At 49.7% G+C, this 18,504-nt stretch overlaps 1 protein-coding gene across 15 annotated transcripts in view; it reads left to right on the top strand.

Annotated features, from left to right (window-relative positions):
- Positions 1-14,316, top strand: part of THADA (THADA armadillo repeat containing) — a 368,672-nt gene extending 354,356 nt beyond the window's left edge. For all 15 annotated transcript variants that reach the window (XM_055377797.2, XM_004029147.5, XM_055377798.2 and 12 more), the window contains 2 exons: positions 12,282-12,451; positions 13,825-14,316. In XM_055377797.2, coding sequence (XP_055233772.1) covers positions 12,282-12,451; positions 13,825-14,220 — 566 coding nt within the window. In that variant the 3' untranslated portion in view covers positions 14,221-14,316. The remainder of the gene's footprint in view (positions 1-12,281; positions 12,452-13,824) is intronic.
- Positions 14,317-18,504: the final 4,188 nt, after the last annotated feature.

An 18,504-nucleotide genomic window follows, 5' to 3' on the forward strand; every position in this document is an offset into this window, starting at 1 on the left:
AAGAAAGAAGCTCCAGTAGTGAAATAAGCTGAAGAAAACTGAAGTGACTTCAAGGAAAGGAAAAAGAGAAGTTTCAAGATCCATGCTGGTCAGTGAGGAATGTGGAATGTGTCCTCAGAACTGGTGAACTCTGCCCAGGCAGAGGAGAGGAGGCTGATGGAAGGCAGACCTCAGGTTGCCCAGCACTTGCCAGTCTGCGGAAGCCTCCGTCACTGGCTCATGACACAGGGGTAGAGAGGAAAGAAGAGCAGGGGTAGGGAGGAAAGAAGAGGGCTGGGTGCTGCCATGTCCAGGAGGAGTGCTCTGGGGTGAGTGGCCACGCAGATAGGAATGAAGTGCAAGGCACTTACCACCTGGGCAGAGTTGGAGGCGATCGAACCCTCTGGGAGGCTCTGCAGAGTGAAATCATCAAGGAGCAGGCATAGGGAGGGACTCATCTGCTGTGGAGGGACTGGCTTTGCACTTTTCACAGGAAGGGCCTGACACAGTTCAGGCCCCAAAGGAATCGTCACCAAATGCAAGAATGCCAAATGCAGGCCAAAATGGCTGGACAGGGCCCACTCCTTGCTCTGCTGTCCCTTCACACACCAGGGCCCCAAGGACTGGCCTTTATTACCTGCTCCAGAACAGCCATGAAGCCCACATGCACAGCCCATGGGTGCCGTACCCTTTCCTGCTGAGCTCCAGAGATTGCCACAGGAAACAGGAGTGAGGTGCACACAAAACTGGGTATAATGGAAGCACCCGGAAGGGCTGGAGGCTGGTGTGACAGCTCCAGGCTGTAAGCCCCCTGGAGAACGAGGTCTTTTTCACAGGTGGTATTTTCTGAGAGCAATATTTGTTTGAGTCCATTCCTTATTTGCTACTGTGGTTTGAAGTGAACAAATGCAAGTATTTTTCTAGGGTTTGAGCTGAGTGTACTGTTAACTGGCTATAATTTATCAGTCCCTTTTTGGTGAAGTATGTCCCTATTGAATAAGAAGTGCACACTTTTTAACTCTTATGAATTGCTTATTTTCATTCATATTGGCTGTGTCCATTTTTAAAATCAGGGGAAAAATTTTATTTACCCAGTGTTTTGAGGTGGGCCCACATTTTTAAAATCATAGTTATTTTAACTTTAAAAATAAAGATTTTTTGGAATGTATTGTTGATTAAAAATAATAATAAATATTTTGAAATTATCTTGTCTTTTAAATGAAAACAAAGGATTTGCTAGCGTATTTCTGGTTTCATAATAGGTCACCAAGAAACATGTTTACATCAGGCAGTCATAGGTTTTAGGCATGTAACACTTCTGTGGAGTTTGTATTCTTTGGGAACTGGACCTGCAGGTATTCTGGGGAACCCAGGCCATTTGTTCCATTTGAAAATAGCTACAGCATGAAGAAAAGGCAAATTCTTAGAATTTTAAAGGGTTTTCTCTCAAGTAGTTTTAAAATTTCAAATGATGGTGTTGTATCCCTTCCCTTCAGACCTGGAATCACATTTTCCCCTCAAGACAGAAAGGGCTCTGCGGCAGGTTGTGCCTGGGAAGGGGCTGCTTCTCAATTGTGACCACCTCTCTGCCCAGGAGCTGGTGAGGAGGGGTGAACTAGGGGATGCCTTTCAGAACAAAGGAGGTGAGGAGATGAGCCCCTCCACATCTGCCCCAAATAGAGACCGGCGTACTAGACTGAGCACTCGCAGAGACGTTCACGAAGGGACTGTTTGCGGTTGTGTGAGATTGGAGGCAAGCCTACAGCAGGGCTTCTCATCCTTGGCACTGTGGACATTCATTGGGGTGGTAGGGCTGTCGTGAACACTGTAGGATGTTGAGTAGCATCTCTAGCCCCTACCTACTAAATGCCAGTAGCACCACCAACTCTGACTCTGACAACCAAAAATGTCTCCAGACACGGGCAGATGTACCCTAGGAGCAATGTGCCCTCTGGCTGAGAACCATGGGTGAAGGGAAGCAGTCATGATGTTGAGGCACCTACAGACAAGAACAGTAGGAAGCCCTTCCCACCCCTCTGGCTGAAAGGGAGACCCCAGGGATAGTGGAAGTCAGGGAGGAGGAGCTGCCCGGCAGGTGCCCTAGCCATGAGGGATGCAGCCACTGCTAGAATCTTCACAACTTTCTGGGGAGGGTGCAAGAAAGAAATACCGCCAACTCCTCTCACTTCTACCCTCCAGTATACCAGTGCTCCCTTCACATTAGGAGAAGTCAGCTAGAAGCCCGGTGGCAAGGACACCTGGGTAAGGCAGTCTATTGAAATCAGCATCTTGGGGCACTGGGCAGGGTGGAGGAGGGGCAGAGAATGGAAAACGGAAAATAATCAGTCTGTTCATCCATCCATCCATGTATTCCGTACTTATGAGCAGCTTAGCAAAGTGCTCAAGAATGTAGGTGCTGGGCCGGGCACAGTGGCTCACACCTGTAGTCCCGGCACTTTGGGAGGCCAAGGTAGGTGGATCACTTGAGCTCATGAGTTCAAGATCAGCCTGGGCAATATGGTGAAACCCTGTCTCTACCAAAAATACAAAAATTAACCAAGCATGATGGTGTGCCTATAGTCTTAGCTACTTGGGAGGCTAAGATGGGAAGATGGCTTGACCTGGGAGATGGAGGTTGTAGTGAGCTGAGACCACACCACTGCACTCCAGCCTGGGTGGCAGAGCCAGACCTTGTCTGCACAGAAAAAAAAAGAAAAAAGAATATAGGTGCTGGAGTGCTGGAGTCAGATAAGCCTGGATTTGTATCTGGCCCTACCACTTGCAACCTGTATCCTGTATGATCTTGAACAAGTTGTTTATCTAAATGTCAGTCACCTTGAGTATAAAATGGCAACAATAATTCTATCTACCTAGACCTTATTCTTGCAATCTTGGATTTTTCCCCAATGGGAAAATGCAAGTCACAAGTAAATTGCACAGTATAAGACCACAGTCAAGTGCTAAGCGGGTGGTATCTGGGCAGTACCCAGTGTTGGTTTTATAGACAGTCCTGGGAAAGGAAAGACACAGGGTTCAGCCATGAAGTGCCCCCCTCAGCATCTGTGAACACCTTGAGCACTGTGCAGATACAGTGGAGAAAAAGTCCCCAGCGGGCTGAGAAACACCACAGGATCTGCGTTGTGTCCTGAGGGACAGGCCGGCAGGCTAAGTGAAAAGGAGGAAGAAGGGACGCCAGAGCAGGGAATGGTGAGTGAATCAAAGCCAAGAGAGTTGGAGGGAGGGGGAAGGCCCAGATAGCAGTGTGGGGAGACCACTGAGATGAGGTTTGGTTGAGGGACTCAGTGTTCTCTCCTGTAAAAGTAAGGGGAGGCCCTGGGGCCAGCTGCCTTCTTCAGTACCATTTCACAGGGGTCACCAACTCACATGTCCACAGAGACCACTCAAGTGAGCACGCACGTGAAAGGGGTGCGATGGGAGGCAGCAGGGCGGTCCCAGGCTGGAAGCATCCGCCTTCTGTAGGCGTGGCCACCGCTCTGCTCCAGCAGCTGCTGCCGTCTTCTAATGCAGGCCTAGAGACACCACAGTCTGATTTTCCTAATTTTCAAAAGATGCTAGAAATTTGGATCTTTATGAGAATTGTCCTGATTTTTTTTTAAATCCATGTGAGCTGTACTAAATAGTCCCTTTGCACCCCTGTCCAGACACTGCTGATAAGTCCAGACAGGGGTGCAAAGGGACTGTTTAGTACAGTTTAGCTGACACAACTCAGCTTAGAACCCAAGTTGTGTGTGTTTGGATTCTGCCTCCGCATATACTTTCTTTTAAATAGTAGGCTCTAAGACTTAAAACAAAAAGGATGCCAGGCAAAGTGGCTCACACCAGTAATCCTAGCACCTTGGGAGGCCTAGGTGTGTGGATCACTTGAGCCCAGGAGTTTAAGACCAAGCTGGGCCACGTGGCAAAACCCGTCTCTACAAAAAATACAAAAATTAGGGGGGACATGGTAGTTTGTGCCTGTAGTCTCAGCCACCAGGGAGGCTGAGGTGGGAGGACCACTTGAGCCTGGGAGGTCGCTGCAGTGAGCTGTGATTGTGCCACTTTGCCCTAGTCTGGGCGACAGAGTGAGACCCTGTCTCAAAAAAATAAACATTAAAAAAAGGAAGAGGGGTCCACCTGGGCCCGGTGAAGTCTGAATTCCCCCCAGACTTAATATCATGGCCAGGTAGGGATTTGGGGGAAGGGATGGCTGTGGACAAGGGCACAGACAGGGACGAGGGCAGAGAGAGGGTGGGCCATAGTCCTGGTGCTGCACACGGCCCTGGCACTTGGCCCAGTGCATGCTGGGACTAGGGCTGCCCTTGAGAGCTCTGGCCAGCACATTTGGTTCTTCTTTGATGAAATTTTTTTAAATTTTCAGATAAAGGACAGAGACTGTTAACCACAAACACCCATGTTCCCCGACCTAGACTTCCTACTGTGTTCTTTGAAGCTGGGGAGATGATCCCCTTCCATTCCTTAGGACACTGACCTTCCTCTGGGCCATTTTTCTCCAGTAGGGGTCAGCTGGGAGCTTTTAATTGGTGGTAAAAGTTGAAATGATGGCATTTGATAGCATGGCCATGAATGTACTCACAGAGTGCCCTACCTGGAATCCCAAGCTCTGAGCCTGGGCTCTGATGGCCCTGGTGGGTGGAGAGCCCTGGCTAGTCTCGGAGTAGAGGGTAAGGGGAGGCAGGGGACAGAGAGGCTTCTGGCAGCCCCAGGAAATGTTGAGTGGCAGAGTCAGCTGAACCGAGCTTGTTTTTCATGACTAATTTAAAGTTCAGGCTCTTGCCCTGCTAAGGGGAAGTGAAGATGACCATGGAGAAGACTAGAAATAATGAGGTTATCTGGAAACGGCCTCATGAAACCTGAATGTATTTTTGCTCAGAAAAAAAGAAAGTGCAGTAACACTCACTCCGTCAGACGCTGCCTTTGCTGCCCAGGCCACCCCAGCCTGCCTGGCCTCACCTCCAGTCCTCCCTTCAGTGGGCAGCTTGTCTCCCTGCAGCCCAAGCTTGGGCTCCTCACTGCCTCCCAGTTGTGTGTGTCCTCTCACCCGCCCTGCTTGGCCTGTCTGTGAAGCCTCCTCCTCCTTCCACATTTGTTTTTCCTTTCTGTCTTTTGATTACCCCTACTCATGATATAATTTGTCTGTGTCACACACCGTCTTCGACTGTTTCCTCACACTTCGTGTGGGTCAGCTTGCCTCTGGCAACTCTTCTCTCTCTTAGAGTGGTTTTCTGGGTGGTTTTCCTCATGTTTCACACAGCGTCCTCCACACACAGGTGATCAATAAATACTTGTGGGTAGATAAAATATCAGATTGATGGGTGAATGGGTGAGTGGGTGGATGGGTGGTGAGTTGGTTGGATGGCAGGGCCACCCAACACCTTGGCCAGTCCCCTAAAGCTGAGGGATTTTTCAAATGCCTGAAGGAGGATTCTCCAGAGCTAGGGGCAGGGAGAATTCAACTCATTGCCATTTGCACAGCATTTACTATGCTGATTGCCCTCTCTTGAGAAGGACTAGAAGGCAGACTTGACCAATGGCCTTAGTCTAGAAGGCATCTCCCCCATAATACTTTAAAATCAGACCATGGGCTTTTTAATCCGTGGTCTGAAATAGTTTTCAAGGTTGGCACCTGGAAGACATCCACTTTGACATCTTTCTTTCTTTCAGTAGTTGAAAGCAACCTCAAAGTCTGTGACTTACCTGTCTACCTGCCTAGAAATTAATAATCACTTCCCCTAGTGGGGGGAATCAGAGGCTGAGATTTGTAGTGGAGGCAACACACTGTGTGAGGCCTGGGTCTTCACCTCCAGCTCTGTTGGGGGGTGGGGGATGGGGGTGGCGGCGCTCATCGTGGAGGCAGAGAAGAAGCACCAGGGAGTATCAGCACATAACAGGGTTTCTGATAGCTAGGCATCTGCCTTGGATGGGGAGCCCTGATGTGGCTGGGTAGTAGCAAGATGAAGGCTATACTGCAGCAGCCCTGAAGGCTCTGGTTTGCTTCCCTCCTCTGCAATCCCAGTGAGTTATCCCTTCACAAGGATAGAAGGCACCAGATTAACCAATTCTAATGCTGATCCATCACATTTCCAACATGATTCCAAATGACCACATGTTAATCCCACTTGTGTAGGCCTACCACAGACATGAATGTGTACCAGCTAACCCCACCCATTTGAAGCACTCCAGGAAGATTCTAGGGCATATTTCTTCTTGCCCTAGCAGTGTAGCCAGTGGGAGGAAGAGCCTCGGAGATCATTTATTCCCCACATTGATGTCTTCCTCCCACCAACCCCCAGCTCCTACAGCTCTTGGCATGTGAACCACTCCACTGAGCACCTGATGTCCCTGCTGTTGCCTGGGTGTTTGTCTTACCTTCCCACCTAGACCTCCTGCTTCTTCGTTCCCTTTTGTGGCTGATTACTATTCCATTGTATGAATTTATAACCGCATTTTATTTATCCATTTATTAGCTGATGGACATTGGGTTATTTCCACATCTTGGCTCTTATGAACAAGGCTGCTATGAACATTTATGTACAAGTTTTTGTGTGGATGTGTCTTTTTTCTCTCTCTTAGATACACTCCTAGGAGTGCAGTTTTTGGGTCATAGGTTTAATCTTTTGAGGAGAACTGCAAGACTGTTTTCCAAAGTGGCTACACCATTTTACACTCCCACTAAAAATGTATAAGGTTCCAATTTCTCCACATCTTTGCCAAAACTTAACTTTTTTTTATTATAGTCATCCCACTGGGTGTGAAGTGGAATATGACTGGGGTTTTGATTTGCATTTTCCTGATGATTAATGATGCTAAGCATCTTTTCATGTGTTTATTATTAAGAGTATTAAGAGTTCTTTATGTAGTTTAGATACAGTCCCTTGTCAGAGACAGGATTTGTTCATATTTTCTCCCTTTCTGTGAATTATCCTTTCACTTTCTTTTTGATGTTACTTTGAAGCACAAAAGTTTTCCATTTTGACAAAGCCCAGTCTTCCTTCTCTTCCTTCTTTCCTTCCTTTTTTTTTTTTTTTTTTTTTTTTTTTTTTTTTTTTTTGAGATGGAATCTTGCTCTGTCATCCAGGCTGGAGTGCAGTGGCACGATCTTGGCTCACTGCAACCTCCACCTCCCGGGTTCAAGCAGCTCTCCTGCCTCAGCCTCCCAAGTAGCTGGGACTACAGGTGTCCACCACCACGCCTGGCTAATTTTTGTATTTTTAGTAAAGACAGGGTTTCACCCTATTGGGTCAGGCTGGTCTCGAACTCCTGACCTCAGGTGATCCACCCACCTCAGCCTCCCAAAGTGCTGGGATTACAGGCATGAGCCACAGTACCCAGCCTGACAAAGCCCAGTTTCTCTAATGTTGCGTGTGTTTTTGATGTCATATCTAAGAAGTAGTTGCCTAATTCAAGGTCATACAGATTTACTTCTATGTTTTCTTCTGTGAGTTTTCTAAGGCCAAGCGTGGTGGCTCAAGGCTGGGCGTGGTGGCTCACGCCTGTAATACCAGCACTTTGGGAGGCCGAGGCAGGTGGATCACGAGGTCAGGAGTTCAAGACCAGCCTGGCCAAGATGGTGAAACCCCGTCTCTACTAAAAATATAAAAAATTTAGCCAGGCACAGTGGCAGGCACCTGTAATCCCAGCTACTCAGGGAGGCTGAGGCAGGAGAATTGCTTCAACCTGGGCAGCAGAGGTTGCAGTGAGCTGAGATTGTGCCACTGCACTCCAGCCTGGGCGACAGACAGACTCCATCTCAGAAAAAAAAAAAAATCAAATGAGTTTTCTAGTTTTCGCTCTTACATTTAGGTGTTCGATACATTTTAATTTTTGTGTATTGTGTGAGGTAGGGGTCCAACTTCATTCTTTCGCAGGTGTGTATCCAGTTGTCCCAGGATTACTGGTTGAAAAGACTGTTTTTTCCCCATTATTTTGGTACCCTTGTCAAAAATCATTTGACCATAAATGTGAGGGTGTGTTTCTGGACTCTCAGTCTGTTGATTTGTGTAATCTGCCCTTGCTGTTCTGTTGATCTGTATGTCTATCCTTATGCCAGTACCACGCTGTCTTTATTCCTTTTTTTTTTTTTTTTTTGAGACAGAGTCTTGCTCCATCGCCCAGGCTGGTGTGCAGTGGCGCGATCTCGGCTCACTGCAAGCTCCGCCTCCCGGGTTCACGCCATTCTCCTGCCTCAGCCTCCCGAGTAGCTGGGACTACAGGCGCCCACCACCATGCCTGGCTAATTTTTTTTTTTTTTTTTTTTTGTATTTTTAGTAGAGATGGGGTTTCACTATGTTAGCCAGGATGGTCTCGATCTCCTGACCTCATGATCCACCCTCCTCGGCCTTCCAAAGTGCTGGGATTACAGGCGTGAGTCACCGTGCCCGGCCCACACTGTCTTTATTCCTATAGCTTTGTAGTAAGTTTTGAAATCAGGAAGTGTGAGTCCTCCAATTTTGTTTTCTTTTTCAAGATTGTTTTGGATACACAGCAGATTCTTTATTTTTTGTAGCAACAGGGTCTTGTCTCAAGTGATCCTTCCACCTTAGCCTCCCAAAATTAGGGGATTACAGGTGTGAGCCACTGAGCCCAGCCTCTCAGCAGATTCTTAAAACACACTTGTTGCTTGGCTGCTTGCTTTCTTGTTTCCTTGATGGACTGGCCAGCCTGTGAGAGCCTAGCTGGCCTGCATGCTTAAGTGACAAATTCCTCTTCCTACTCCAGCCTCCCTTCATAAGGCATTTGGCCAGTAGAGATCTAGGCAGTTCTGGCTGAGCTGTCTTAGTCCAGGGCAAGGTAGTAAGAGACCGAATTTGGCAGGTTGCAGCTGGTCCCTCAAGCAGGAGATCTAAATCCAACTCATCCTTCCCCCACCATCCCCAAAACATCTCAGCATTCCTTCCTCTTCTGTCCTTGCCTTGCAGGCTTGGAGTCTGGGTAGTTAAGAGTTCTATCTAGACCCACTTCTGGCCACATCACACCAGCTCTTCCCTTTTGCCTGTCATCCCGCCACTCTCCTGCCCCTTCCTAACCATGATTCATGGCAAAATGGTGCAAGATGGGCCAGGCGTGGTGGCTCACGCCTGTAATCCCAGCACTTTGGGAGGCCGAGGCAGGTGGATCACAAGGTCAGGAGATCGAGACCATCATGGCTAACACAGTGAAACCCCGTCTCTATTAAAAATTCAAAAAAAATTTAGCCGGGCGTGGTGGCTGGTGCCTGTAGTCCCAGCTACTCGGGAGGCTGAGGCAGGAGAATGGCATGAACCCGGGAGGCGGAGCTTGCAGTGAGCTGAGATCCCGCCACTGCACTCCAGCCTGGGCGACAGAGCGAGACTCCATCTCAAAAAAAAAATGGTGCAGGATAGAGGCTACCTGTCCTGTCAGGTGGGGCTAGTGCAGCAGCCTAGCCTTCCTTGGTGGCATCTCTGGTCACCCCCATAGGTTCTTTATGGACTCAACAGGAATGTCACTTGAGCTGCAGGTACTGATTTTGCTGATGGATGATGAAATTTTTTTCTTCCCTGTTGGGCTTTCAGTCCCTGCCTTAAGGAGACCATAAAAAAAGTGGTGGGAGGCCAGGTGCAGTGGCTCATGCGTGTAATCCCAGCACTTTGGGAGGCCGAGGGGGCAGATCACTTGAGGTCAGGAGTTCGAGATCAGCCTGACCAACATGGAGAAACCCCGTCTCTACTAAAAATACAAAATTAGCCGGGTGTGGTGGCGCATGCCTGTAATCCCAGCTACTTGGGAGGCTAAGGCAGGAGAATCTCTTAAACCTGGGAAGCGGAGGTCGTGGTGAGCCAAGATCGTGCCACTGCACTCCAACCTGGGCAACAAGAGCGAAACTCTGTCTCAAAACAAAACAACAACAACAAAAAAGTGATAGGCTGGGCACAGTGGTTCATGCCTGTAATCCCAGTGCATTGGAAGGCTGAGGCGGGTGAATCACTTGAGTTCAGGAGTTCAAGACTAGCCTGGCCAACATGGTGAAACCCCATCTCTACTAAAAATATAAAAATTAGCCGGCCATGGTGGCAGGCGCCTGTAATGCCAGTTACTCAGGAGGCTGAGGCAGGAGAATCGCTTGAACCCGGGAGGTGGAGGTTGCAGTGAGCTGAGATCACGCCACTGCACTCAAGCCTGGGCAATACAGCAAGACTCAGTCTGAAAAAAAAAAAAAAGAGTGATAAACCCACTGGGTGCAGTGGCTCATACCTGTAATCCCAGCACTTTGGAAGGCTGAGGTGGGTAGATCACTTGAGGTCAGGAGTTTGAGACCAGCCAGGCCAACATGGTGAAACCCGGTCTCTACAAAAAATACAAAAATTAGCTGGGCAAAAACAAAATTAGCTGGGTGTGGTGGCACATGCCTGTAGTCCCAGCTACTTGGGGGCTAAGGCAGGAAAATTGCTTGAACCCAGGAGGCGGAGGTTGCAGTGAGCCAAGATCACGCCACTGTACTCCAGCCTGGGCAACAGACTCTGTCTCAATCAATCAATAAAAGTTGAAGGGAAAAAAGAAAGAAAAAGGCCACTTAATTATCCCTTCTCTATACAGATTCTCAGCCAGTTGAGAACTGCAGAAAGGAGTTAGGTAGAGGTAAAAATGGAGATTGTATTGTAGGTAGAGGCCCAGTCAACACATGGCTCAGACCCACAGCCAAAATGCACCTTCACCCCCTCCCCTTTTCTGTTTCCTGGTTTAAATCTGGGTTCTAGGCTGCAGAGCAAGCAGCATGGGGAACGGGGACACTGAAGGGCAAGTGTCCTGGGGGACTTAGCTGGAGCTCTCAAGATGGTGAGATCAGTCCTTTCACCTGCTTACATGCAACTAGGTGCTGCTGTGTGACCTCTGAATAGTCCTGGCCCTACTGCAGGGTCACTACCCCTGCTGACCCCACCATCAAAACCTCTGGAATGTTGATGCTGGGTCTCCAAATCTGCGCTTTGCATGCACCATGAAACTTGTTGCCAACTGTAATTTCTTGATGTGTGCAAGTGGGTTACATAATACCCAACCCATAGGATGCTAGAAGGACTGGAGAGACAGCATTTGATCAGGGCCTGGCACTCACTAGGCCCTCGGTGGGGCCATCCCAGTAAGCCTGGTTCAACACCCACCCACGGGAACTAAGCCTGCTGTTGCAGATTCTCGGCCGTCTGCCTGTGTGCCGAGTAAGTCTTTTCGGGGGCCAGATGGTAAGGTTAAGTCTGTGTACTCAAGTTAGAGATGTGGATTTGGGAGTGATCAGGGCTCAACAGAAATGCATCATTGAAAGACAGGCCTTTCAATGTCAGTTGGTGCAAGATGGGCCTACAGAGGTCCATTGTGCAGTGGGCTTTCAGTCCCGTGTTTCAGACACCCTCCAGGTTTGGGATGGGAGGGGCAGAGTTGTTAGGGGAAGTGACAACACCCCTGAGCCTCCCTCCAAACCCATATTTAGGATTGTCTAAGGCCAAATGTTGAAATAAGCAATGGTTTCCCCAAGGCCCCCTGCTTCCTCTTCCTGCACCCTTCTATTCTTTCAGTGCCCTTCCTCCAAGCACCCAGGAAAACAAGGGTCCAAAAACAAAAAACTCCAAGACAGAGGGCAGCAAAATAGGAGCCAAATGCAGCCTACCACCTGCTTTTTACAGCCCATGAGCTATCAATGGTTTTTACATTTTTAATTGGTTGGAAAAAAATAGTATTTTGTGACACATTAAATTCAAATTTCAGTGTCCATAAATAAAGTTTTATTGGAACACAGCCACAACCATTTGTTTACAAATTGTCTATGGCTGCTTTCAGCCGAATTGAGGAGGTATAGGCTTGCAAAGTCTAAAATATTGACTCTCTGGCCCTTCAAGGGAAAGCTTGCCGATGCCCTGCTCTAGGATGTGTCTTGTGCCCAAGAGATCTGCTTTCCAAGGAAAGGACAAACCAGTCAAATCCAGGCAGATGTGCAGAGGAGACACTGGACAGGAAGCCTTCCTGATCCTTCTGGTGACACTGGAGGAGCAGAGGGGAGATAACTCTGTAATCCTGCAGATGGGACTGCTTCTGTCCACACTGAGTTAGGGGGCATGGAAACAGTGGGTTCAGGCCTATGACTCATTCTAACAGTATAAATAGCAGGATTCAGAAGGTGATTAATCATCTCCAGTGAGCCCACCCTACCAGCTTCCCTGCCAGGCTGGTGGCAGCAATTTTACCTGAGGCCTTTATTGTTCCCAGGGTCCTGCAGGCTGCCCTGGGGCCGGCCCTGAGCGGTATATTCATTGCTCACCTTTCTCCTGTCTTTGTAGAGTTTGCCTTCTGCCAGGTGGATGCCTCCATCGCTCTGGCCCTGGCCCTGGCCGTCCTGTGTGATCTGCTCCAGCAGTGGGACCAGTTGGCCCCTGGACTGCCTATCCTGCTGGGATGGCTGTTGGGAGAGAGTGATGACCTCGTGGCCTGTGTGGAGAGCATGCATCAGGTGATCCCGGGGTGTCAGGGGAGTAGGAGGCAGGGTTGGAGTGTCCTAAACCCGCTAGATGCAGCACCTACAGCCTCAGCTGGGCTTGTGCATGCTTAGACACAGAGCAGGAACCACTAGGAAAGTCACCCACTGGGTGCTGCCGAGGACACGGGGACACTCTCAGGCTGACTTCTGGGGTGCTGATGGTCAGCCTCCAGATTAGCCAGGGGAGAGAACTTGGAAAGAAGCCCCTGGCCGGGCACAGTGGCTCATGCTTGTAATCCCAGCACTTTGGGAGGCCAAGGCAGGCGGATCATGAGGTCAGGAGATTGAGACCATCCTGGCTAACACGGTGAAACCCCGTCTCTACTAAAAATACAAAAAATTAGCCGGGCATGGTGGTGGATGCCTGTAGTCCCAGCTACTCGGGAGGCTGAGGCAGGAGAATGGTGTGAACCCGGGAGGCGGAGGTTGCAGTGAGCCGAGATTGCACCACTGCACTCCAGCCTGGGCAACAGAGCAAGACTCCATCTCAAAAAAAAAAAAAGAAGAAGAAAAGAAAAGAAAAAAAGAAGCCCCTGGATGCGGAGAGTTTTATTATGGAGACTGCTTGTTAGTCAGTATTGGAGTTAGCCTGGGGCTTCCCAAAGTTAGGTCTGAGGGTGAAGCATTTTCAGAGAATTAGGATCTTTGCTGGGAACTTCCTGCTTGAAGAAAACTATTATTAGCCCCCTCCAGGGTGGGTGCAGTCACAGATAGGGAAACTGAGGACAAAGACAAGCAGCAAAAGCATCCTGAGAACTGAAATTGATTGCCACCAGCATCTGACTCAGCTGGCCTTCTTGGCATCCCCAGCAGGCCAACGGTTCAAAACGCATTGTCCCTCTTTATGAGAAATTTGGAGACATGATAAGTGTCTGATAAAAGGACCTTGAGAATCACAGTGTTATAGAAACAGGACGCAGCCTAGTGTCCTGTGTTTGGAGATTCCTTCCTCTCTGGCCTGCTGCAGAGATGACCTTTCCTCCCTCCTCTCCAATTTCCAGCTGCACCTTAAACTCTAGAGCCCACTCCCTTGTTGAAGTCCCCTTTTCAGCATCCATCCCCCAAAGTATCTTGACTTTGAACCACAAACACATCTTTATCCAAGGTCATGTTAAGTCTGGGGAAAAAATTCCTCTCTGGTGGAGAAATACAGTGAGTGAAAATAGAAGGTGACCTTCAAGGCTGCAAGTGGTGTGTGTACATGGATGTTGACAGGCGAGAGTGTACCCTCTGTCAGGTGGGGGAAGGGAAACCCCTCTTGCATCTGGCAGGGTACTGCTTGGTCTGGACTGGGGCTTGTCACCATTCCCTGTAAGACTGACTTTCGGCTTTTTCATCTGATTTAGGTGGAAGAAGACTACCTGTTTGAAAAAGCAGAAGTCAACTTTTGGGCCGAGACCCTGCTCTTTGTGAAATACCTCTGCAAGCACCTCTTCTGTCTCCTCTCGAAGTCCGGCTGGCGTCCCCCAAGCCCTGAGATGCTCTGTCACCTTCAAAGGATGGTGTCAGAGCAGTGCCACCTCCTGTCTCAGCTCTTCAGAGAGCTTCCACCAGCTGCTGAGTTTGTGAAGACAGTGGAGTTCACAAGATTACGCATTCAAGAGGAAAGGACTTTGGCTTGCTTGAGGCTGCTGGCCTTTTTGGAAGGAAAGGAAGGGGAAGACACCCTAGTTCTCAGTGTTTGGGACTCTTATGCAGAAGCGAGGCAGTTAACTCTTCCAAGAACAGAAGCGGCATGTTGAAGAAAATTGGGGAATTGGGATGGGGGTATGTGTGGATTTTTCCTCCACTAAATCTGCAGGAAACATGTTGAACATAAATTCAAAAATTTTATCCCATTCATGCCTCCCCTACTTCTGTGAGTCCAGTCATCTGTCACTCCTTACAGAGAAACTTTTCTTCAGTTCACTCATTCAGGGCAGCCTATTTTATTGCTGCTACTGTAGGAAGTGAGGCGACTCCGTTGCAGTTTTACTCTGTCCCCAGGTGCAGGCCACCTGCAGGCCTGAATGAGCCTTTTTCATCCCCCAGGGCCTCTAATGTCCTGCCATAGCCGCCCTGCATTCTCTGTGAAATGACTACACAGAGTTGGATTTTAGCACATGATCCCTCCCCTCTCCCCTTTTCTGGCTTTATGTAGGGGCTGGATTAGTTGGCAAACAGCCCATTTGGTCAGATTTATAAATTTTGTTCCATTTTAGCAAAGCAGAAATATGTTCCAAATGTTGGATCCTGGGAGAATTCAGGATCAACTTTGCACAAATAATTTATTTTTATTGTCTGCATGTGTTAAGTCCTGCAGTGACCTACACATTCCATCCTAATTATTCAAAGAGCTATTTAGCATTTCCCCTACCCCCCAAAAAGTATGCTAATGCTAGGAAACCTGATTTTGCCACCCAGTGAAAGTATATCCGTGCTCTTAGCTGTGAGGAGGAACCTGGGGAAAGGAGAGTCAGAGAAAATGACTTATTCTATGCCTACATTGTTTACCTATCGCTTGGTGGCAGTAACAAGTGTCTCACTTAAAATGCCATTAAACACATTTATCAGCTGGGCGCGGTGGTTCACACCTGTAATCCCAGCATGTTGGGAGGCTGAGGCGGATGGATCACAAGGTCAGGAGTTCAAGACCAGCCTGGTCAAGATGGTGAAACCCCCGTCTCTACAAAAAATGCAAAAAAAAATTAGCTGGGCGTGGTGGTGGGCGCCTGTAAAATCCCAGCCACTCGGGAGGCTGAGGCAGAGAACTGCTTGAACCCGGGAAGCGGAGGTTGCAGTGAGCCGAGATCGCACCACTGCACTCCAGCCTGGGCGACAGAGTGAGACTCGTCTCAAACACACACACAGACACACACACACACACACACAGAGTGAGACTCGTCTCAAACACACACACAGACACACACACACACACACACACACACGCACACACTCTCTCTCTCTCTCTCTCTCATCCTTTGCAGTGATTTTAATCTAGAAACCTTAATGATTTTCTGCCCTTTCAAGCCCAGCACAGCCCTCTTCCTCACACATCCAGCAGGTGGCGCTCTTGCATACGTTTTGCTGCTGGTCCAGTTTTTCACTGGCTCACCATTTTTCATTTATAATTTCAGAATAAGTGTTACCCACTAACAGTTATCTTGAGAATCATAGCTTTGGAAGGGTAGTAGCTTCATCCGCATTCATTTTTCATCCTACTGATCTGAAAAAAACATTTCATAGTATGTAAATTTGCTCCAGATTTTAGTCTGTAAAAAAAATACTCAGGTAAACGATCACTTAGAGTAATTTCATTGATGTTTCAGAGTCTGAAGGGGCGGGTTAGAGGAGAGTGAGTTTACAATCATTTCCTACTGCAGAAAAGCTCATATTTCAAATGTAATTCATCACTCTTCGAGAGAAAACCATGTAACACTAAAAGTGCAGCTGTAAGCCAGGCATGATGGTGCACACTTGTAATCCCAGCTACTCAGGAGGCTGAGGTGGGAGGATCGCCCAGGAGTTCATGCCTGTGAAAGGCCACTGCACTCCAGCCTGAGTAACACAGCAAGACCCCATCACTAAAAGAAAGGAATTTAAGAACAAAAAAGCAGCCATACTGGAAGTATAGGAAAGGGGCTTTGTAGGAAAAGGCAGGAAAGAAGTTAACTCAGTGTCCAAAGTTTTGTCCTAAAGAGAACAGGAAATTCCCTGGGTGGTTTTGCAACCACTCGGCCCCAAATGTGGTTTTTGTGATCCTGAATTAATTACCTAGTTAGGAAACTGTGTAGCCCACACCTGATGGAAAGCTGCCAACCTAACACTTTTTGTTCTAAGACCTAGCTGGTGAGAAGTGAGGGACTTGGTAAAATAAATGTGGTGATAACCACAGAAAAATAATTATGAAACTGGCCCAACAAAGCCCAGCTCATTGGAGATGGCCAGCACTTTTTTTCTCCATTTAAAATGAAATAAAAGCAGCTACATTATACATTTTATACTAGCAGGTACTCTGTACACAAGCATGTCCCGTAACATGTCCACATGTTATCTCCAGAATCCTAATCTGCAAAGTGGGTGTTCTCACAGCTGCTGACTGGGACTCACCCCAGATTTGGACGTTGATTCAAACAGATGTTTCCATTGGTTCTGTATCTGAAATCTTGTTACTAACCTAATAGGATTGCCTAGGGAAGTGGCTGTTTCACAGTTTGGTGAGATGTTTGGGGTCATCTCACCAAAGAACAAACCAGACCACAGTTGCCCAGGTATGTCAAGGGGTCAGTGTAGGGTAGGTGCTAAAAGTGAAACTGGTCCCTCTGAGGTCACCTGCTCTTGGCTGTGAGTCCTAGGGTCCAGGACTTGGGTGCCCCCACAGCTCTGCACTCATGATTCTGTGGCTCTCTGTCCATCTGGCCATATAGTTCAGAAGCCTGGCTTTCTCCACCCTTACGCTTTTGTCAATTTGGTTTAATACATAAAGATGGTTTAGTTCTTGCTTGTCTTTTAAACACCTTCACAGATATCATTTGCACCTTGCCAAAGGTGAGAGATGAATAAAGCAGGAATATTATCTTCGTTTAACAAGGAAACCCAAGTACCAAAGAGATGATGTGATTTGCCTAAGACCACATGATTTCTCTGGGGCAGGGCCTGAACTCCAGCCCAGCATTCCTGATCCTTACCCTGGACTCTGGCTCCCTGGGCCATGAGGGGAGTACAGTAGTGGGAAATGCAGGATACACTCCAGGGACTCGAATCCCTGAGTGGCAGGCCTAGTTCTTTCCCCAGCGGGTCCGGGGCCTTCGAGCTTCAGGCCCAAGCTTTTTGGCAACCTGTATGAACGCGGAGCGAGAAGTGCCCTAGACCAGACTCCAGATCGTTCCTAGTGGGGCTGTCAGCGGCTTTAGACTCACTGGGCGCTAGATAGGAGTGTCCCCTCCGTACCCGGACGAAGGCGGGGCGCCCGCTGGCAAAGCGCATTTTCCAGCGCAAGCTGTTGGGGTGTGGGGCTGGCGAGTGAGAGAAAACAGAGGGTGGCGCGCCCACCATCAGCGTCTGTGCAGCCCCACCTGCGCCGCGGGTTGGTCTCAGCCGGATCCTGCAGCCCTCATCGAGCAAGGCTGGGCGCGGCGCCCCCACTGCCGGGGAGGGAAGAGGCTGGGAGGACGCAACAGGCCCAGGCTGTGCCGGGCGGGGAGCCTCGGCAGGCAGCTGCACCCGCAGCCCCAGAGGGCTGGGGAAGGCCGGGCCGACCAGCAGACGGAAAGGTGGCGCTAAGTCGCCTTCAAGCCCGCACGGCTCTCCCGGCCTTTCCTCCTGTCCTCAGAGTCAGCTCCCCCGCCCGGGACGTCCCGCGCCACTCCGCGCCTTTGGCCCTGGCTCAAGGTCTTGTGATGTGATTAGCAAAGCCAGCGCCTTGTCCTTAGACACTCAGCCCTGCCCGGCAGGCCCCGGCGCTCAAGCCCTGTTTACTGAGCCTGGGCAGGGAGGGGGCGGAGAAACGAGCCCGGGCTCCACCGGCAAGACTGCCGCGGCGGCCGCCCGCGTGGCCACCCCCACCCCCACCGCGACTCCACGTGCAGTCGGGCTGGAGCCGCCACCGACTGGACGCAGGCCCCGAGCCCCCGCCTCCTGGCCGGGGCACCCTTTGCAAACCCGCCGGGCCGCGGGGATGGTTGCGATATTTTGGCATTTTGCAATTCCCGCGCCCAGCACAAAACCGAAGGTGGGAGCTAAAAGCTCCACAGGTCCGCCTCGGAGAACAGGGCAGGGAAAGACACGTCCAGGGCTGCAGAATCCCGGCCAGGCTAAACGTACCGGGGCTCTCCGACCGCGCAGCCCCGGAGGAGAAGAGCCGTGCCTTCCCGCCGCCACCCGGCGGCCTCCACTGGGGCCGACAGCTACACGCCACACCGGCCGCCCGGGCCGCCGGCCCCGCCCGGAGGCCTCCAGCCCCCTCCCCCGGAGGAAAAAAATTGGCGGCGGCCAATGGGAGGCCGGGAAGGCGCCTGACGTCCGCGAGCGGGCGGGCGGCGTTGCCT

The sequence above is a fragment of the Gorilla gorilla genome, chromosome 12 (assembly GCF_029281585.2).
Source record: "Gorilla gorilla gorilla isolate KB3781 chromosome 12, NHGRI_mGorGor1-v2.1_pri, whole genome shotgun sequence".
Taxonomy (NCBI): domain Eukaryota; kingdom Metazoa; phylum Chordata; class Mammalia; order Primates; family Hominidae; genus Gorilla; species Gorilla gorilla.